The sequence below is a fragment of the Eubalaena glacialis genome, chromosome 3 (assembly GCF_028564815.1).
Source record: "Eubalaena glacialis isolate mEubGla1 chromosome 3, mEubGla1.1.hap2.+ XY, whole genome shotgun sequence".
NCBI classification, from domain to species: Eukaryota; Metazoa; Chordata; class Mammalia; order Artiodactyla; family Balaenidae; genus Eubalaena; species Eubalaena glacialis.
In genome coordinates this window covers 3,957,098-3,979,805 of record NC_083718.1, presented here as the reverse complement: position 1 = coordinate 3,979,805, position 22,708 = coordinate 3,957,098, and the positions used below count along the sequence as shown (strand labels likewise).

The following is a 22,708-nucleotide window of genomic DNA, read 5'->3' as shown; positions in this document are numbered from 1 at the left end:
TCTTTACTACGTTTAAAGATGATGAGAGGCAACTGATGAATGTGGAGCCCATCCATGCAGATGTTTTGTTGGAAACTTACAAGAGAAAGATCGCTGATGAAGGGAGGCTCTTCCTGGCTGAATTCCAGGTGTGTGCTCTTCTCGATACGTGATGAGAAAGTTTACTCTGTTATCAACGTAATTCACCTTAAATGTCTTGTATAACCATTTGCCTTGATAGTTTATCCCACGTAATAGTGCAACAGAGTCAAAGCAGCTATTTATTAGCAGATATTTGCAGACCAGAAGAGTGACTCATTGTCATAAAACTAGTCAACATTTCAACATTTCATTGTCTGAATACTAGTTATGAAGCTGTATCTCGAAATGCATTTGGCTGATTTTGTCCTTATGCTCTAGGTAATCATCCAAGTGTGTTTTTCAGTGAATTTTAAAGTGGCAGAGCAATAACTCCTAAATTTGCTCTCCCTCATGGGATTTATTCTCCAAGTAGCCTATCATTCATTTTTCTTAAAGAGTGTTTTTTGCATAATTCCTAATAATGTTCATTTCAATTACCATATGCAACTTGTTCATCGGTGTAAAGGAAATATGTTCCAGGAGGTGTCATTTGCTCAAAAGGATAAGCAGCAAGGGGAAATGGTTTTTCTTGAATCTGCTGTGACTCAAAGGATCTTTGTGCCTTTCAGAGCATTCCGAGGGTATTCGGCAAGTTTTCTATCAAGGATGCTCGAAAACCCTTTAACCAGAATAAAAACCGCTATGTTGACATCCTTCCTTGTAAGTGCTCATCGAGAACTGCATTTCCATACATTTAGGCTACTTGATTATTCATGATTTCACTTATTTAATATTCCTTTTCTTTGAACAGATGATTATAACCGTGTTGAACTCTCTGACATAAACGGAGATGCAGGGTCCAACTATATCAATGCCAGCTATATTGATGTGAGTAAAAAATGCATAACAGCCAGATGGTTTTATATCTTCATCATTTTGTCACTGACCATTTTCATTTTTCTGGTATCTATGCATTCTGTTCAGCTCCTTCTTTGTCATGGCAAATTTTTATTTGTTTAAAATTTTATTGGAGTAGAGTTGATTTACACTGTTGTGTTAGTTTCAGGTGTACAGCAAAGTGAATCAGTTATACATATACATATATCCTCTCATGGAAAATTTTTAGAAATATTATTTGAAATGATTTGAAGGAAGCTCATAAATGCCATTGATATAAACAACAAAATCACTAATATTTGCAAGAATAGTTATTTATTATTTGTTATTGGTGCTAGGTAATATAGGATTTTTCTTTCCAAACAGAATGATAACTAAGAATTAAAATACTCTTGTACCTGTTATACGCTGGATATTATCTAAATTATCTATGTGTGTATTTCTCATAAGAGCCCCGTCTTTGCCCCTCACCATAGAGATGAGGACTGGGAGGCCCTGGTTAATTTGTTACTTTTGCCCTTTTTCTTTTTAATTTATTTATTAATTTTTGTTTTTAGTAAATTTATTTATTTATTATTTTTGGTTGTGTTGGGTCTTCGTTGCTGCACGCGGGCTTTCTCTAGTTGCGGCGAGCGGGGGCTACTCTTCGTTGTGTTGCGCGGGCTTCTCATTGCAGTGGCTTCTCTTGTTGCAGAGCAGGGGCTCTAGGCTTGTGGGCTTCAGTAGTTGTGGCTCACGGGCTCAGTAGTTGTGGCTCACAGGTTCTAGAGCGCAGGCTCAGTAGTTGTGGTGTACGGGCTTATTTGCTCTGCAGCATGTGGGATCTTCCCGGACCAGGGCTCAAACCCGTGTCCCCTGAACTGGCAGGAGGATTCTTAACCACTGCGCCACCAGGGAAGTCCCTACCCTTTTTCAATTAGTAACAGTCTGAGGATATAGTGCATGGTTAATTTATCTAAAATGTTTTAAAATGTTATTTATTAAACAATTGTTCAGTAAGTAATGCATCACACGAATTAAAAAAAAAAATTAAGCAGTATAAAAACACAGAGAGACTTAAAAAAAATTCCTCCCACCCAATCCACCATTTACCCAGTGCCTCCACCTACCTTAAAAGGTAACCTCTATGTTGTTTCCTATCTATCCAGCGGGAGTTTTTTAATACGCAAACAAGAAAACACCAACATTTGTTACCCCCTCCTTTATCCAAAAATGTTAACGTAATATTCACACTGTTCTGTATAATGCTTCATTTACTTAAAACATATATCTTGGATACATAAAATATCACTGTAAAAAGCAGGTACTGGCAAGCTTTCTCTGTAAGGGGCCAGATAACAAATATTTGGGGTTTTGCAGGACATGCCATTTCTGCCACAGCTACTCAGCTCTGAAGCCCAGTGACTACACTTCTATAAACAATACATAATGCGGCTGTTCCGAAAAGCAAACTGCATTTACAAAATCAGGCCATGCTGATTTGACCCACAGGCTGTAGGTTGCTGGCTCTGAACACAGAACATTTCTACATCTTTCTTTAATATTTTTAGAGTAATTCTTGGCATAGCTGCATTGTGATGTATTTAATCAGTTCCCATAGTAACAGGCGTTAAATATGGTTTCTAATCCACTATTGCAAACAATGGTTTAATGAATAATCTTGACTCATATTATTTCTCAATGAGTTTCAGCATATCTGTAGGATAAATTCCTCAAAGAAGAACTGCCGGCTCAAAGAGAATAAGCATTTGTAATTTTAAAAGACATTTCCAAATTGTCCTCCACTGGGGTTGTACCCATATATATGTTCCACCAGCAAAGTATGAGTGTTTATTTCCACACAGACTGCCAAAACAGTGACTATCGAAAATTGTTTTTGACAATCAAACAGTTGACAAAGTGTCTCATACTATCATCCATGCTGGTTTATAAGGTAATTTCAAATTTTTCTCAAAGAAAAAACAATTGAAATTGAGGTTTGGTTTGTTTGTTTTGATCTACATGATTATATAAGCTTTCACAAACTTTCAGTGAAGAAGGTAAAATGCTCAAATTCTATCTATTCATTTATTTATTTAGACAGTGTATTAATTCCCCAGAGTGGACATAACAAAACATCACAAACTGAGTGACTTAAAACAACAAAGACATGTTATCTCACATTTCTGGAGTCTGGAGGTCTGAAATTAAGGTGTGAGCAGAGCCATGCTTCCTCTGAAGGGTCTGGGGAAAAATCCTTCCTTGCCTCTTCCAGCGTATAGTGGCTCCTGGCCATCCTTGGTGTTTCTTGGCTGGTAGCTGTATCACCCTGTTCTGTGCCTCTGTCATCACGTGGCCTTATTCCCTGTGCATCTCTGTGTCACCGTGTCTCCTTTCTCTTATAAAAGACACCAGTCGTTGGATTTAGAGCCCATCTTCACCCAGTATGACCTCATCTTCCACAAAGACCTTATTTCCAAATAAGGTGACATTCTGAGATTCTGAGTGGACATGAGTTTTTTGGGGAACATTATTCAGTCCACTACACACAATTTATGTAAAATTATAGAATAATGAAAAAAAAACTTTTTTACTTGGATCATTCATGAAACAAGCATCTTCAACTTCTGTGTCCTTTTGTGAGATAGCTGATGATTTTCCAGAGCAAAATTCTTGACATTAATGATTATGATGACTGTATAATAATGATGATACAATTTACTATACATTTGCTATTTATCAATCATGAATTTAAGTGCTTTACATATATTGATTCAATGAACTCTCACAACATCTCTGAAGCAAAGCTAGGATGTTTTTTCTCAAGCATTCTGTCTGGAGACAGCCCTCTAACCTGTACAATGTCCTACTTCCCATCAACTTTGTTTGATGCATAAGAGTTTTTGTAGGGAGATTGGGATTGACATATATACACTAATATGTATAAAATAGATAACTAATAAGAACCTGCTGTATTAAAAAAAAAAAAAAAAGAACACACCCTCTCACCATACACAAAAATAAACTCAAAGTGGCTTAAAGACTTAAACATAAGACATGACATCGAAAACTCCTCTAAGGGAGCATAGGCAAAACATTCTCTGACATAAATCATACCAATGTTTTCTTAGGTCAGTCTCCCAAGGCAGTAGTAGGGGAAAAAAAAAAAAGTAGAAATAAACAAAAAAACAACAAAAAAAGAGTTTTTATATCTTTGTTTCATGTTGTCCCTGTAAATCCTATCCCAAGCAACACATACCTCTTGCCCTGACATGTGCTCTTGGTATCCACAATGCAATTTCTTGTTCATATGATATTCAAAAGGCTTGTTTACAGTGGCAACTAACACTTTCAAATGTGAGGTCATAGTCCAAAAATAATTACTAGGACTGTGTCATAATTTTGGCCTTTATTTTAACTGATTCTGTTGGTGACCACTGCAGGCCTTCACAATTAGCATTGAACAACTTTTTGTGTATAGTTTCTTTTCCAAACAATAACTTGTTCTTCAAAATAAAGTCATTGAGAGCAGATTTTATAAGGATTTAGATGGTCTCTAGGAAAAAAAAAAACTTATATTTTCTGTTCAAATAAATATGGTAATTATAGTATCGAGTTACACTTACTTTTCTCCAGCAGACCTGGGAGCTCATGGAAAGAATATGTCTCCAGATTTTAGATAGGTACTTGACAGACTGTAGCCACTCAATGAATACTTGTTGAATAAATGAATGTATGAATAATACTATATCATGAGATAGAAGTTTCAAGAAGTTACTAAAATTAATCATGAATTATTGTGGCCCATGTGACTGAATTTCAACTAAGGGCAAAGGTTATCTCTCTGAAAGGCTTTTCTGATCGCTGAGGTAAGTTTGAGGAGTAGGAGATAATTTGGAAGAAACTAGCACAGTGTCTCACCTGTCTCTATTCCTTCTTTGCCTTGGTAACCGGAGTGGAGAAAGCAGACATTATAGGTAATAAAATGAAAGTTATTGTATCTCTTATCTAGAGTGGCAGAAAAGGATTCTAGGGAATCAGCGGTATATCCCAGCACTCGTTAAGAGGTAGAAGTATGGGGCTAACCTCAGGATGATTTGTTGAAAGAAACTGAGTAAAAATCTCCAAAGTATCTCTATGGCTGGTAAGGAGGTTTGAATTCTGGCAGATGGTGCTATAAAGGTTGGCAGGATCTAAAATATAGGAGTGCCTGTATTATGCTTATAAATTGCTGCACCTTCCCACACGAAGATAAAGTCTATCTAGTTTTAAAAATTGTTTAGGGTATATAGCAAAGACCCATGAAGGTCATGAATATTGTTTTTAAATGTTGACTAACATATTTGACACAGTTAACTGCCATTGAGTTAATAAAACCCCCCTTTTAATTTGAAACTGCCCAGGGAAATACACAATCAAGAAATGGCAGATCTAAGGCAACTTCCCTATCTCACACTTTTGCATGTAAATGGATAACTGAGCACTCAGTAAATGATATACCTCTGTGTGTGTTTTGAACAGGGTTTCAAAGAACCCAGGAAATACATTGCTGCACAAGGTAATTTCTCTGAGAGTCCAACATTCTTTTTGAAAAATTGTTTTATAGCACTTTTAAGAAGATATTTCTTACCAGTTTTTATTTGTTTACCCCCTAGGTCCCAGGGATGAAACTGTTGATGATTTCTGGAGGATGATCTGGGAACAGAAAGCCACAGTTATTGTCATGGTCACTCGATGTGAAGAAGGGAACAAGGTAAGGACCCAGAAGGTTCAGAGGGTGAAGGTCCAGGACTCACAGGGTGGAGGCTGGATGTTAGGAAAAGACAGTGTTGAATTGCATTTTGAAAAGTCACATATGTACATATGTATGTGCTTGATGACAAAACAGACCATTCTCTGTTTGAATCAGTATAACACTTGATTTAAAATTTCATGCTTGTAGAAAAATTAAATAGGCACATATATAAATATTTGTATATAAGTATAAAATTTAAATGTTTCTGCTTCATTGCTGGACTCCTATGTGATTCCTAGTTTGTTGCAGTATTATTTTAAGTTCAGTACACTTCTGTGGGCTGATTTCACAAGTACTTGTGAACGCTTGAAAAACATAGACCTTGGGCAGATAGATGAAAATTCATGTAATGTGACTTTAGGAAGCATGAAAGCCTCCCCATCCCCCAGCCTGAAATTAACCACACGCAACCACATCATTTCTGCTGACCACCAAGCACGTCCCCATTTAATATGCAGCTAAGCCTGGGAAGATCATCCTTCTTCCGCTGGGTCGTATGAAGGAAATACTTCAGGGCGCTTAATGGGAAATGGAATACTTTCCAAGCATCGCAGTTTACAGGAGACTATAAAAATGTCTTGAGACTTTCAAAGAATACATTTTTGTTTCTTTTGCTTTACAATGAATGTTTAATAAACAAATCCATTTACATGAAAAACTGGAATCATTAATGATTTTTTAAAATATAGAACAAGTGTGCATTATACTGGCCGTCGATGGAAGAGGGCAGCCGGGTTTTTGGAGATGTGATTGTAGAGATCAATGAGCACAAAAGATGCCCGGATTACATCATTCAGAAGTTGACCATTGCAAATGTGAGTTTGCTTTATGACATAATTTTAATTTTCATACTGTTTGTCTAAAAATATAATTATGGAATATTAAACGTGAGACATTGAAATATATCTGGAAAATTATTTTTTAATGAACTGCAGGAGGAAGAGGTGGGTTAGAACAATAATACAAGCCAACAGGGTCAAGTTAAGTCACTAGTGAAAATAGTGTTTGTCCACATCACATCAAAAGTGTTTATAATGCTGTGACCCTTGAAGTATAAAGAGCTCATCAATTGTGTTAAATGGATGACTGAATTATTAAATGAATGATAAAATAGTCCCTCATCTCAATGGGTTTATTACCATTATGGAAAATATATACAAATGGCACAGAGATTACTGTAAGAAGTCTAAAGTTCTAACTCTGTAGGTGAGATAAAATGTTTAGTTCAGAAAAGAAAATTGTCAGTGTGACCTTAAATAATAGTTAAAATGGTGGTCTTCTTATATATTATATGATTCTGCTCATATGAAAAGTCTAGAATAGTCAAAATTATAGAGACAGAAAGTTCGTTAGTGATTGCTTGGGACTGAGGTGGGTGGAGTAGGAATAGAGATGACTGCTAATCTGTATGGGTTTCTTTTTGGGGGTCATGAAAATGCCCTATAATTAGACAGTGGTGATGATTTCACAACTCTGTGAATATAAAGAAAACATTTACACTTTAAAAAAATGTGAAAATATCTTAATAAAGATGTTAAAAAATGGAAGTCTTTATAGATAAGGTTGAAATTTTCTCTGAATTCCACTTATTGGAGGTTTTCTCAGTAATCTAAATTGTATTTCCATATGATCCAGATACATTTTGTGAAAGGAAAAAATACCAGTTGCCTATTTCTCCCAAGGCCTTCTAAGGCCCTGTGGCATCACTAACAACTATGCCCTTGGAAGGCTGTGGAACAATCCCACCTGTGGTTCATGGCCAAAGACATAATGCACTAAAGCCAGGAATGTAGAGGCCAATACCATTCTGGTTATGTTGATTAGTCTGACATTACTATTCTTCATTAACTCAGTTATTTCCTATCTGAAAATGAAAACCAACCAAGTTTGTTTGTTTGTTTGTTTGTTTGTTTCTTCTATTATCTAAATGTAGGTAGTTCTTCTTCATACTTGGCCAGAGAATTATGAATTATGCATCTCCTAGTGCTTACCTTGAAACTGGGAGAGACATGAGCTGTAATCTGGAGCTGAATTCCCTCAGTTCTCTCTCTACAGTCGAGCTGACACTTCTACTATGAGAAATAGAGCATTAATCAAATAATTCATCAGACTTTCTTCATATGACAATAGTCCTGTTTGTCTTCCTACCAAGCAGAAGTATTTCAAACAGCTTTGAGAATGGCTTTTACTTTGTATCTTTTCACACCCACCCACCAATCCCCTTGTTTTGTGTGTTTTTATTTTGTTTGTTTGTTTGTTTTTGGCTTGGTGGCATGAAAGTTCCTAGTGGTTTCAGCTACACTTAACCGTATGTTACTTACCTTCCTGGTAAGTAATTGCTTACTGGTTGGTGCATGCCAATGCTGCGTGATGTCTCAATTCCTAGTTATTCATTAGAAAGGAAAATGTAATCATGAATGAAAAAGAACTTGCACGAGGAGTTTTTTGTACTGTTCCTCCCTTTCACCTACTTATGTCCCATAGTTTGCTTTGAGAAAAAAATCATCTAAAAAAAAATATTATCCCCTGGCTAGAGAAAAGAAAAAGCAACTGGGAGAGCAGTGACCCACATTCAGTTCACCAGCTGGCCAGACCATGGGGTCCCCGAAGACCCTCACCTGCTCCTCAAGCTGCGCAGGAGAGTGAACGCTTTCAGCAACTTCTTCAGTGGCCCCGTCGTGGTGCACTGCAGGTAAATAAAGACCTCCACCAAAAGCACCAGGGCTGTTCAAATTTTCACTCCTTGGGGTGTTAGGGCCACCCTCCCCTTTGGCAATTGCTACTTTGAGAAACAATCTATGAGGAGAAAATGACATTGTTTTCCCTGCTTCACCCTTGCTCGCTTTTCCATTCATTTTCCTGCTGTGATCGATCATACCTTCAACCTTTTCATTTGTTTTGTCAGTGCTGGTGTTGGACGCACAGGCACCTATATTGGAATTGATGCCATGTTAGAAGGCCTGGAGGCAGAGAGCAAGGTGGATGTCTATGGCTATGTCGTCAAGCTAAGGCGACAGAGGTGCCTGATGGTTCAGGTGGAGGTATGTTTCAGGCTGCAGTCACTATCCTCACTTTTGCCTTTTGGCTTAAATCTTTTTGTGGTGGGAGTAGTGATCTTAAAGGAAATCCAAATTCTTCTCAACCTCGAACAGTGGGTGAAAATTGTTTTCTTTTAATTTCCTGAAAACTAAAGCACCAATCGCAGTTAGAAGGATTTTGCATTAGTGGCTGAGAGTACTGTGGAAGGAAGATGACTATAAAATGTATTTAAAAAAATAATGAAATAGCACTTACACATATCAGATTGGGAAAAATTTTTCAATGCCAAAACCCAGTTTGGCAGCATCTCATAAAATTAAAACTGGGGAGACAAGAATAGGCCGGTACAGTGGTTAAGAGCCTGGTTTTGGGAACTAGAAGTAGTAGTTTCAAATCGTGCTTGTTATTCTTAATACTGTGTACCATTTTACCAGTGTTTAATGTCCCTGTGCCTCAGTTAAGTCATACGTAAAATGGAGGTAATGATAGTATTTACCTTACAGAGTTAAGACACAAAGGGTAACCCAAGCAAGCACTTAGACAAGTCCCTGGAAGATGCATGTAGTCAGTAATTGTAAGTGATGGTTATTATCAAAATTGTCTGCATTTGACCCAGCAATTCTACATGTATGTATATAACTGAGAGAAGCATTTGCAAATGTGTGCAACTAGAAACATGTTCAAGAATGTTCATTGTGTTCAGCATTGTTAGAATAACAAAAACATGGAAAACCTTAAATATATATCAATATGGGAATGAGCAAACAGAATGTGGACATATGGACCCTTTGTAAACACATGCTCTGCTGCGATTGACAGGAATAATCTAGGTCTGTAGCTCTCTGTGTAGGTAGATGCTCAGATGAAAACAATGAGTGAATATAGTCACCAGATGAAACGTATACAATTCAAGTTATGTCATTGTTAAGAAAGGACACAAAAATGTACAATGTTATAAATACATAGATATTAGTGTAGAAGTATAAAAACAGATCGTACACGAGAAAAAAAAAAGAAATTATTTCCTGTGGAAAAAAACATAATAGAGTGGAAGGATACTACAGCCAAACTCAGGGGACTAGAGGTGGTGTTAAAGAGGCTTGAATTTTTTCAGAAATATGTCATTTATTTAAAAATGGTGGATTCAAATATGAGAAAAGGTTAGGAGTTGTTAAATATGGGTTTGGCCTATTGTGCTTTTTAGAATAATTTTCTCTATTAAAAGGTTCTAGGAAACTCTTTTAAAAAATGTGTTCTATGGAATATCAACCTGCTTTTTTCTTTCTCAGATATAGTGTGAAACTTATTATAGTTTTATATATTAGTAATTTAACTTACTGACTCAATACTAGTCACAGAAGGAAGTAACAGATAATGTTTTTTAGCTGTTAGGAATGAGATATAAGTTATGCCCTACCTTGTAGATGCCTCATCTATTTACCAAGCTATTTTTTTTTTTTCTGGAAAAAAAATCTGAGATGGAATTTGCTTATATCCCAGAGAACCATGAGAGCTAACTTCCAGATTGTTTAAATGTTACAGATATCAGTCTTCTTTTCCATACCTTGTCTCCATATGAGCAAAATTATGGGAATGTAGAATTTATTTAAATGTGATATATAGGACTTTAAGTTATCAATTAATTATCTATATTCTTCCTTGAAATTGTAGGCACAGTACATCTTGATCCATCAGGCCTTGGTGGAATACAATCAGTTTGGAGAAACAGAAGTGAGCTTGTCTGAGTTACATCCATATCTGTCTAACATGAAGAAAAGAGATCCACCCAGTGAGCCTTCCCCACTGGAGGCTGAATTCCAGGTAACAATAGTGATAACAAGAGCACCATTACAGATAACTTGAACCTCTATCTCTTTTCCAGTGCTGTCCTATGCACTTGACATAGTTCTTGTATTTGGGCTTTGCCATGAAATGGAGCACAGATGAGAGAACTAAGACACGCAGAGTTTAAGAGAAATGCCTGAAAGCACACAGCTATTCTATAGGAAACTTGTTGAAACCAAGAAATCTGATTCTACAGCCAACATTTCAACCATTCTTCATTAAGCTGGTATAAAATAAAGTGTCAAAATAATAGTATATGGTCACAGAATTGGCCCGCCAAAGGCAATGTAGCATCTCACCTTTAAAAACTACATCTGGTTTTGGTTTGTAAAGGAAATAGTTAGAGGAGTTTATGACTACTTAGGAACATGAACTGAACTGGCTGGAGCTGGTAGACAGAAACTAAAGGATAAATATGTGTGTCCTAAGCTATTTATCAGGCAGTTACTCTGAACACTAACCTAGGATGTAGCTCACTGTGATTTCAGAGAGTTGGCATAGCTATCTCCAAATTGCTCAGTTGTCAAAAAAATGTTTTGTAACTTTTCTCTTTCACCTATGATTTTCAATTTATTGAATCTTTCTGTAAACTACCAAACTGGTCAATTCAGAGAGTTTCACGACAAGACCAGGAACGTGATTTTAATCAGATGCAGAATTGTTTAATGTTTTGGATCAGAGTGGGGCTGGGGTGGGAGTGGAGCTTGAGATAATCACCGTGATGGAAAAGCTAGTAGGCTACCAGCATGGTCTTCAATAGAGGGGTGTTTTCTTATTCTTGCTCTTTTAGCTGATAAATTGACTGCCTTTAATACACTAACCCCACTATACTGCATATAGACAGACACTGTTTAAAACACTTATACATTTAATTTAAACATTCATATGTAAGGTCACTTAAAAAAAGGGTAAATTCTTTGGCTGAACAAATATGATTAAGTCTGTGCTCTGTACTGAGTACAATTCTAGGCACAAGAATCAAAGTGATTTGTATGTGGACATGGGGAATGAGTGTGATCCAGACAGGTAGTGACCACAGCTCTCATAGAAACAGTGAAATTATTCCATCTAAGCAGAAAGGGAGACAGAAAATGAGGATAGAGATGGAGGTTGGTTGGTAGGTTAGTGACGGGAAGTCGAGGCAGTTCTTGTCTAATTGCCTTATTTTTCTCAAGAGAATACGAAGTAAGATCATTGGTTGGGAGTTTAGGGGGACAGAAGTGAGTAGGGCAAAGAAGGCCTTGTGCTTGAGAAAGAGAAAAGCATGTGAAATAGTTCTATCAAAGTAGGAAAGCAATCTCCCAGGCAAAGGTGGTAGGGGTGCCAGAATTACTGTTGGATCTTTTGAAATTTATGGTCATGAAATTAAAGAGAGCCAGTCGGTTTTTTGTTTTGTTTTGTTTTTGTTTCCTACAGTAACATTGGGGTTAGAGCTGTGTATAGTTGGGTTAAACCCATCTAGAATTTTTTAAGTGAATAATTGAAAGTTGGGAGGCAAAGGCTCTAAGGGTGTTTGCAAATGAATGATATAGTGTGGACGATAAAGAGTGTATTGGCCACAGAAAGACATGAGGGAAAAAGAGAAAGGAGTAAAAACAATATGATAAAGGTTTTCATAGGATTGCAGATCGCTGGATTGGAGGTACTAGAATAAATGACTAGGAAGAATAGAGGTAATTTTCCATAGGAAGGATGGTTGAAGTCATAATTTTTAAAGTGATGCAATCTTTGGAATGAAATCTACCTACAAAAGTGGAGTGGGGAATGTGGATGTCTGAAGAGAGGAGGAATATTATAGGAGGTGAAGAGGCTAAGAAATGAAGAGGCTGGAGTGTGATTTGAAACAAGGTTCCATATTTAGTTTGAAAGAAGGCACCATAGTTTTCGAAACATTTATATACAATACATATTCACACATACCTATATATACACACACATATATGTGTATAATGTGTGTGTATAATTTTCCTGAACTTTGTATGATGAGCTCTCTCAGTTTAGGTTATTCATCCACTTGACAAATATTTATTTAAGTTATTTATTGGGAAGAGAAGGCTGCAGGCAGGGAGATCTTCCAGTAGAGATTGACCAGTAAACAGATATCTAAAGGGTGAGTAGAGGTTAGCAGAGTGAGAAAAAGGATAGTCCAGGCAGAAAACACACCTGAGAATCTGCCAAGAGTTAAAGGACAGCTTAGCCCCTTCCAAGGCTGGGGGAAGTAGGTTTGGCTGCAGTGCAGAGGGTCCCAGCAGGAGGTGAGGCTGCAGAGACAGTCAAGGGCATCTCCCGACAGGCTTTCTGTGGGATGCTGGATCCTTCCTAACAAAGATGGGAAGCTGCCAAGAACCTGAGGGGGGACCTGCTCTGTTTTGTGTTTTAGAAGGATTAGAGAAAGTGAGATTGAAGATAAAGAGGCCAGTGAAAAACTGCTGATGTTTTCAAGTGAGAAATGAAAGCAGATTGGACTAAGTAGGAAGAGAGAAAAGCAGAAGGATCTGAGAGCTCCACCCGGAGAAATGATAGGTCTTGTCGACTGATTAGCTACCGCGAGGGAGAGGGAAAGAGTCTGGAGGGATTAAAGAAATGAGGTATTGATTATTTGAAGCGTGAGCCTAGTCTTCGGCAAATGCTTCATCTGGAGAATTTACTTTGGATCATTTAAAATAATTTACCATTGCTTTTGCAATATGGAGAATAATCAACATCTATGCGGTGCTTTCAACTTATACAAGAATAAACCATACTATTTTGCTATCCAGCACCGCTTAACCGGGAAACACATTCTGTTATATAATTGTATATGTTCAAATTCGCCATGTCAAAGTATTTAATACCTGAGCAATTATAAAGAAAAATTCAGAGGCAAACTTAAAAATTGTGCCCTTAGGGAACGTATGCAAATTTCACAAAACCTGGTGAAATTCTTTTCTTTAGGGAGCATCAATAATAAATTACAATAATAAACTAAGCCAATACATAAATTTTTAAAGGCGTTTTCCTTTCTGTTTTTTTTTTTCCCCCCTCAGAGACTTCCTTCATATAGGAGCTGGAGGATACAGCACATTGGGAATCAAGAAGAAAATAAGAGTAAAAACAGGAATTCTAACATCATTCCATGTATGCAGCTTATTTTATTTTTTGTATCAGATAAAGTGAAGCTCTCTTTTGAATTTGTTTAATGTGAGACACACACACAAACCATTTGGAAGCAAGTTTTTCAACATTTGCTTGACAGTAGAGAATAGTTATAGGCTATTTGAATTTTAGTTGTAGCAAATACATTGAACCCCAGACATTTACAATGGACTTTGGAGGACAGACAATATTCTGTGTTTTCTTTGTACCAGTTAGTTCAGAAATGGGTTTTCAGAAAGATGTAACCTCTGAAGCTGGGGGGAAAAAAGCCAAGTCCTCTTTACCAGTTTTCTCTCATCTTCAGTTTATTGCAGTTATTTACTCCAGGGTAATTGTTAAATAGCAAAATTACATCCTTTTATTCCCTTTATGTTTTCTGTTTATCCCTTCCTTACACCAAGGAGATTAAAAGTAGATGGGAAATATACTATAAATCATCAAATTTAACAGATCAAAATAAGCATCATTTTCAAGACTTGAATTTTGTTACTTAAGTATATTGATAGGACCACACCTGGTACAACTATAATTTTATTCAGTTGCCTACACTAAAACTAGCATGGAGAAAATATAACCCAAGGTAATAAGCTGGACAACCAAATAAATCGGATCAATGCATGGCTGACCTAGTTAATTACTGAAGAGGTCCTTATGAATATAGTTTAAAATATGGAATTGATGGTGATGTAGCTAATCAGATCATTTGATCAGGTTATTATAAATGAAAGAAATTGAGAAACAGTGAGAAATTATGGACTAAATACTTTTCTTGTTGAAATAATTATCTGAGATACCCATTTAATTAAGATTGTTAATTGAATGTTAATATGATATAATTGAGAAATTAGGTTTTTACTTAAGCTATGTATTTTATTAACATATATGTATTTTTAAAATTTTTATCCATCAGAATGATGATATTCCATGGAAATCTAAAGTATATGTATCAAAGATTGCATAGTCGTATGGAACATTATGACATAGAGTTATGGCCTATATTTTTTCCTGGAACTTTCTTGGGATCTTCTGTCTATTAGGCTTTTAAAAAATAATTTGTTAATCAATAAAAATGGAGCAGGATCTCATTCCTTGTAGATCAATACATGTACATCATGTAATCTGTCACTTCTAAGTGACTTCCTAATTTCCACGTGACGATCAAGCATGGATTAGGCCTTTAAAGGAAGACTGACTGCTACTTTGTTTTGCGTAGATGACTTTAACAGAGTAACACTTAAACATGAACTGGAGATGAGCAAAGAGAGTGAGCACGACTCAGATGAGTCCTCTGACGATGAGAGTGACTCGGAGGAGACGAGCAAATACATCAATGCCTCCTTTGTAATGGTAGGTCCTTATGCTTCCAAAACCCAAGGTCTGACTCTAAAAAATATATGTATGTTATTATGGCCATGCATTAAGTGATTCTATAAAAGAATGATGAGCTTGACCATAACTATGTATTGATTGACATGAGAGTTTCCACTTTTAATGCTATATCTTAACTTATTGCAACACTCAGATGTTAAAACCTAATGAGTCGATACAAAACAAAACAATGCTATTAGTTACAGTTTATGGCAAATATGACTATGATATAATTTGAAAAATAATGACCTTTCAGCAAAAGCAAGTATTTGAAAATGTTTATACTTACTCATATACACAAATTGTAAGCAAACCCACATTTGCATATTTGTATAGTTAAAGACTTTTCATTCAGATTTTCTGAATATTTAAATGAGTCTGTGTCACATACCTTTTTTTGGATACACTGAGAATTCAAACAAGGAACTTTTAGTAATTCAGTAAATACTTTTTGCATGTACACTAAGTTGAATTTATTTCTTTTCCCAGTTTTCTTAAAATATTGATATGTATTCATAGAATATTAATTATAAGATAGCAGAAGAATATATAAACATAAATTAGAGACATGATGAAGATAACTTGAAATTCTTATGCTTTTTTTTCTTTTCACCATCGCATTAAGCTTTCCAGTGGAAAAAATGGTATTTTTGGAAGGAAAAATTGTTAGTTTTCTAAAATAATATCTTCTAAACTTGATTTCACACTATTAGCCAGGTATTATCATTAACTAAGTAAATATCTTATATATACATATCACATTGTTTTTTGGACCTAAGAATCTTTTTTTTTTTCCACTTTTAAAAAGTTAAAGTATAGTTGCTTTACCATGTCATGTTAATTTCTGCTGTACAGCAAAGTGATTCGGAGATAGATATATATATATATATATATATATATATATATATATATATATATATATATATAATCTTTTTTAATATGCTTTTCCACTATGGTTTATCACAGGATTGGACCTAAGCATCTTAATATTAGGTAACAGCACTGATATCAAATTAAGTGACTGTACTTTCAAATGGTTATTTTAAGCATCCACTGTTCTCTCTCCAGCACAAGTAACTAAGTCTCACCTTTATTTTTTTTTTAAAGAGTTATTGGAAACCTGAAGTGATGATTGCAGCTCAGGGACCACTGAAAGAGACCATTGGTGACTTTTGGCAAATGATATTCCAAAGAAAAGTCAAGGTGATTGTTATGCTGACAGAGCTAAAGAATGGAGACCAGGTTTGTACTTTTAAGAAGCTTTTAAGTCTTTCTGTCCTAAACTCTGATGCTTCATTCTTGGATTACTTACTTGATCGCTATACCTGAGCCCTTTTGATCCCTCTGTCACACAATTCCATTTGTTCATTCTCCCCGTTTTCCATCCAAGCGCTGGCCTCCAAAGTTTTGCATCCGGGTTCCGACCCTCTCTCCTGTTTGCCCCTCGCTAGCCCTGACTACTGCTCACGGGTCATATAATGCACAGCAATCTCAGTGCCACCCTCTGCTAAAAACAACAAACAGTCACATTTTCCTTTTTTTTTTTCAGGATAGAAACCAAACTCTCAGTCTGATATTTATGACCCTCAATAATCGGGCTCTATGTATCTTTCCATTTTCCTCATATTTTTATGTTTTCCATACTTTCCACCCTGGACAAGTAGATTTACTGACTTGAATCGTGACACATCATTTGTGTTCTCCTCACTGACTTGATTTTCTGACATTCCATGTATCTAAATGTGCCCTCTCTTCCCATTTTGATCCCGTTCTTCTAGAACGATGAAACTCCGGAAAATTTATCTAAATCCTGTCTTCTTTATATCCATGTAGTATTTATTGTCATAAAATTCTATAGTTGGAGGTGAACTTGAGATCTAACTTGATCTTCTGCCTAATGCCTGTTACATGTATTTGAGCCTTTCCGAATACCTCAAGTTATCAAAATTTACCTGGCAGTACACCTTAGTTTTAGCACCTAACACATTATCTGACATATGTTCAAGCTTATTTAATAAATATTCTCATAAGTATGCATTATACTATATGCCTTCTTTTTCTCTCTCTCTTTTCCCTATGTACCCTTGTACATAGAAAATAGTTTTTTTTTTTAATCTTTCTGTTTTGTCTTTTTTAAAAAAGAAATCTATGTTCAGATTTTCAACGTGGAATTCTAGCAATCTTTTCCTTCATCTAAATTGGGAAAGTCAGGAAATGGAACTGGAGTGTGGGCAGGAATGCCTATTATGGTCAGCAACTGTGGGACTGTATTTGGTGGAACACCATTTGAGGAAGGAGGAAATACCTTTGTAATCCACCTGTTCTTCAATTTGACCCTTTCCTTGTATATTCAATCAACTGATATAGACAAGATAGAGACAAAGCTCCAAGAGGTGTAACCTCCTTCCCCAAGGATCCCTGGAGGAACAGAGAGACTTAAGTTATTGCAGGGGTCATGACCAACATCAGGTCAATCCATCCATTTTGAAAAGGTGATGGTGAGGGTATGGAAGGAAGGGAAAAATGAATCTGAGATCTACACCAGGGATGGCAGAGCCGTACCTGTGGTGTCCTGGCCACCTCGGCTATCCCTAGGTTCCCTTGATTTGCACGAGGCAACACCATGTATTTGTTGAATGGATGTCCAGCATACTTCAAATAGATTTTAGATCTTTATGATTAAGATTCAATTTTAGAGCACAAGTTGTAATTTCAAATTTAATAGAACAGAGGGAAGAAAAGAGAAAGAGGACAGGGATAGAGCAAAGACAGAGAGAGGTACTCTGAGTGCATTTAAAAACAAACAGAACCCTTGGGCAGATGATATTGAATCATGTTCTTTCTTCTCTAGGAAGCCTGTTCTCAGTACTGGGAGGAAGGAAAGCAAACATATGGAGACGTAGAAGTTCATATGAAGGACACCAATAAATCTTCAGCCTATACCATCCGTGCTTTTGAACTGAGACATTCCAAGGTATACAAACAATTTCAGGAGTATGTATCTTTGGGGTAATTGATCTGGTTGAAAAACTAATATAAACCATTCTATGAACACAAAGCAACTCTCTCTATAATGTTCTCAGAATAAAAATTTTAAATGATTTAAATGAAAGTAACTGTGAGGAAAACATGACTATCAACTTATCAGATGGGCTGAGCGTCACTCGAGTTCATGTTCCCTTCCCTTCTGGTTTTAGAGGAAAGATCCACGAACTGTGTACCAGTACCAATTTAATAACTGGAATGGGGAAGAACTGCCCGTGGAGCCCAAAGAATTAATCTCAATGATTCAGAATCTCAAACAGAAACTTCCCAAGAAGAACTCCACCGAAGGGAATAAGTTTCACAGGAATGTGCCTCTCCTCGTTCACTGCAGGTGGGTGGGATTCGATGGGATGTGCGCTAAAAATCAGCATCCTTCTTGACCTCTTGGTTTGCACCTTCTGTTAAATTCTATTTCTCCTAACAGATAAAAATGCATGACCGCAGTGGAAGCCTCTTAGGGAGTCGGTCACTCTCTCACGTGTGCTCCCACAGCATAACTATTATAGAAATACAGTAGAAATAATTGTATTTTAGTACAATGTTGTTAGGCTGTGAACCTGGAATGTCACATGTCCTGAATGAACGAATGAATGAATGAAAGGAAGGATGCAAGGACAGAGGGATGGATGGATGTTGCATTTTATTTCTGCCTAAGTGCATTGAGCCATGCTATTAGGCGTCAGTAAAATCCAGAAGACTGAATGCTTTGCCTCCAATAAACATATTTTAAGCTATTTATTAAACTGAAATCTCAATGTTTAGCAGCTTCGATTTGAAACCCATCACCTGACTCTCTAAACGGACCTCAAAGGCAAAGATTTTAATAATATACATAATAATACTTGATTTGATTAACTTCTGTTATGCAGACCCTTACTTTCGTCTGTGATAGACATCCACCTTAAATAAGAGATATTGAAAGAAGGGTGTGTGATGTAAAATGTTTGCATAAAAAATGGTAAAGTAAATTAGAAATGAAAAATAGTAAAGTAAAATGAGAAATGTAAATCTAGCAAAGGGCTTTTAGAATTTTTGAGAAATCTTCATTATTATTATTAGAATTGTAAACGCTATAATCAAGACCTTAGACAGATATTACTTTTTGGCATTTATTTGAGTTTTCAAAGGTAAAACTTACATGGAAAGAAAAATAAGAAGGGAAGTTTAGGTTTTAAAACTGTATGTGTTTCTTAGGGAATGGCTGAATACCTACTATATGTTCCTTGTTATGTACAATAAAAGTTCTGCTATTAATATATTCTTTAAATTGAATTTTTATTATAATCTAACATACCTTTCACAGTTTGGTAAGTAATTTGGTTGTCCTCTTTTTAATTAATAACTTCACTAGGTATCATTTTTCTATTGGTGCAGAAGTGTTAACATTTGTAAAAAGCACTGGAAAGGCAGAAGAGAGGAGAAAAAGCATGTGGTTTAGTAATTTACAAAATATCAGGTCCAGTATTTCTGGTTTCATCAGTTTCTAGCCATGCCTTTATCTTCCCTAAATCTCAGTATCCTCATCTATCTGGCAGATATTATATTTGTCTTAACAACTTCAGATGTAAATTAAAGTGCATTATAATTGGTAAAGTACTAATAGAAGAAAGTATATTTTTAAAGCTTACGACAAATGTTTTTTAAACTAAAGGAGTATTATATTCCCAAATTGAAAAAGTTTGCATAAAACATGCACTTAGCAGAAATGCTTTGCTCTTAAGAGATTAGAATGAAATAATTACAGTAAACATGAAGTGAAGCATGTATTCTTGTCTCTCTGTTTCAATTTTTATTCCAATGTCACTTTCTCCATATAATGTAGAATTTTTTTTAATCTATTCTTTCTTTTTTAGAGATGGATCTCAGCAAACAGGAATATTTTGTGCTTTGTTAAATCTCTTGGAAAGCGCAGAAACAGAAGAGGTGATAGATGTTTTTCAAGCAGTAAAATCTCTACGCAAAGCTAGGCCAGGAATGGTTCCCACATTTGTAAGTATACCTCATCATTGCTTTTAACATGTTTTGCATTTTTATTTTGACGATTTCTTCTCGCTCCTTCCCTCCCCTCCCCCACTTCTGCTCCTCTCCTTTCCATTACTTCTTTTCTATTTACTTTTCTAATCTTCTCTTTTAAATTCCATTTTACATGATAATTCACATTGAATTATTATTAGTATAAATAAGAGACCTAATTGGAGTTTGCCAACACTTTGTGGTGGTGGCTCTTGAAGAACATCTTTTTAAAAGCTCATGGATTCCCTCAGTTCCCCCACCTTTAATCCTGTATCAATTTGTGTTGCTGTGTAGCAAACCGCCCCAAAATCTAGAGACTGATAAAAAATAACGTTTATTATAATTCAATGATATGTTTGATCAGCTGAATAGTTCTGCCGATCACATTAGGCTTAGCCAACCTGGACCAGGCTCACTGATATGTGTGCTGTCGCTGATGTGTCCACTGGGATTTGGCTTGTCCAAAAGGACCTTGATTGCCACTAGGCTGGCAGTTGGCTGGCATTTAGCTGTGGCAATAGGGATGAGTGGATCCCATGTCTCTCCTCATCCAGAAGCCTAGCCCGACACATTCGCATAAAGGCAGCAGGGTTCGTAGGGGCAGAGTGAGACCCCTTGGAGCCCAGGCTTGGGACTGGCACATGCCTTCCTCTGCATTTTATTATCTGAACAAGTCACAAGGCCAGCTCAGGTGTAGGGCATGGGGTCATAGACTCAACCTTTGTCCAAAGGGCCTGCAAAGTCACCTTGCAAAGAGGTGTGGATACAGAGAGGATAATGAGTGAGCATTGTCGTAATCAATCCAAGCTGTGTCCCCTGTAAGTGGTAGTGACCACAGATGATGGTCTGGGAATTAGTAACAAAGTAAACTTAACTACTCACTCAAATATAGGCAGCTTTTACTTATGTATGACCTTGAGCTTGCATGTACTGATGTTAAAAGTATATTGAGTGCCTGCTATGTGTTTTGCCATTAAGAGACTCATTGTTTAGTGTGAGGAAAAGGCAGACATTTATTAAACAATGTAGTAAGTGAAATGACAGAGAAATTATTAGAAGAATATGAATGAGGGCACTGAATTTAACCCAAGGGGATCAGATTGGCTTCCTGAAGCATCCTGATCTGATGCTAAATGATATGTAGGCATGAACCAAGAGGGTGGGCACCAAAAATGGCTTCCTTTGCAAAAGCTTAGGAATGAGACACCCCACACGGCCTGCGAGGGGGCCGAGCACCAGTCTGGTGTGGCTACAAGGTAAATTCTGAAGATTGCCCTGCAGTCAGTCCTTTAGAACTGTAAGGAGGGTGAACCATTTAAAATGTTCTTTTTATGAAAACACATGAGAATTGTTTTCTGATACCCAGGTCTTCCCCAAGTAAAGGATTAAGTCTTGCTAAATTTCATCTGATGTAAAAATAATGACATAAACCTCTTTTATGTAATTCCTTCCTTCTTCCCTTTATTAGGAGCAATACCAATTCCTGTATGATGTCATTGCTAGCATCTGCCCTGCCCAGAACGGGCAGGTGAAGAAAAACAACCAACAAGAAGATAAAATTGAATTTGATAATGAAGTGGACAAAGCAAAGCAGGATGCCAACTGTGTGAGCCCACCTGGTGCCCTGGATAAGACCCCTGAAGGAAATAAAGAGGATGAAAGTTCCAAACCCGCAAGTGGCCCTGAGGGGCCAGAACATTCCGCCAATGGTCCAGCGAGCCCAGTTTTAACTCAAAGTGCATAGGAGAAGGCAAACATGGGGCAACTCAAAACCTCACATTAAATGTTATTTCTATTTTTCTAGAACTAGAAAGGCAAAATAGATATACAATGGATTAATGAAGTGCATGGACCAATATTTGTGGGAAGTTTCTATTTTACAACTGTAGAAAAATATTTAAGACAGTTTTGCTGAAGCATTTTGTACAGTCTTATACTTATTTTAAATTTTATCCATCATTCAGCAAAAAACAACTTCTTTGTATGTGTGCGTGTGTGTGTGTGTGTGTGTGTGTGTGTGTGAGGCAGACAGACAGACAGAAACAAAGAGGCAGAGAGAGAGAAAGAGAGAGAGGATGCTTTCAAGTAAATCTAAATGCTCTTGAGAAGCTTTGCCTTTTGGGTTTTTTTTTTAAGAAACATAACATTTTATACTGGAAATATTAACTTTGCTCAAAGGTTGTATTTTTTTAAATCATAAATTGTGTGTGGGCTCTGTGTAAGAATAACATGTACATTTCTAGAATGACCTCAAGATGGCCTCCTTGTTCTACTGAAATATATCTTATAGTTTACTATGTTACTTCTAGAAATAGACATAAAATAGTAGGTGTGTATAGTTACTATAAGAAAGTTAACTAAATTAACATTTGGAAATCTTATATTCCATATGTTAGCATTTAGTACAATATTTCAAGCTTATTTAATCTAATTTAAAATTTCAAGAAAGCCTATCTTGTTATCTTCATATGGTGTTTATGATTTTGCAACATGGATTATTCTCTGTATAATATGTGAAATTCATTGCTTGAT

General features: G+C 36.4%; 1 protein-coding gene across 1 annotated transcript in view; it reads left to right on the top strand.

Annotated features, from left to right (window-relative positions):
* The window catches only part of PTPRC (protein tyrosine phosphatase receptor type C), a 121,379-nt gene extending 99,359 nt beyond the window's left edge, over positions 1-22,020 (top strand). The window contains exons 17-32 of the mRNA XM_061187231.1: positions 19-128; positions 690-780; positions 872-948; positions 5,458-5,494; positions 5,592-5,689; positions 6,421-6,546; positions 8,266-8,423; positions 8,637-8,772; positions 10,442-10,591; positions 13,642-13,732; positions 14,964-15,097; positions 16,226-16,360; positions 17,970-18,092; positions 18,316-18,494; positions 20,017-20,152; positions 21,645-22,020. Of these exons, the coding sequence (XP_061043214.1) occupies positions 19-128; positions 690-780; positions 872-948; positions 5,458-5,494; positions 5,592-5,689; positions 6,421-6,546; positions 8,266-8,423; positions 8,637-8,772; positions 10,442-10,591; positions 13,642-13,732; positions 14,964-15,097; positions 16,226-16,360; positions 17,970-18,092; positions 18,316-18,494; positions 20,017-20,152; positions 21,645-21,920 (2,057 nt within the window). The 3' untranslated portion in view covers positions 21,921-22,020. The remainder of the gene's footprint in view (positions 1-18; positions 129-689; positions 781-871; positions 949-5,457; positions 5,495-5,591; positions 5,690-6,420; positions 6,547-8,265; positions 8,424-8,636; positions 8,773-10,441; positions 10,592-13,641; positions 13,733-14,963; positions 15,098-16,225; positions 16,361-17,969; positions 18,093-18,315; positions 18,495-20,016; positions 20,153-21,644) is intronic.
* Positions 22,021-22,708: the final 688 nt, after the last annotated feature.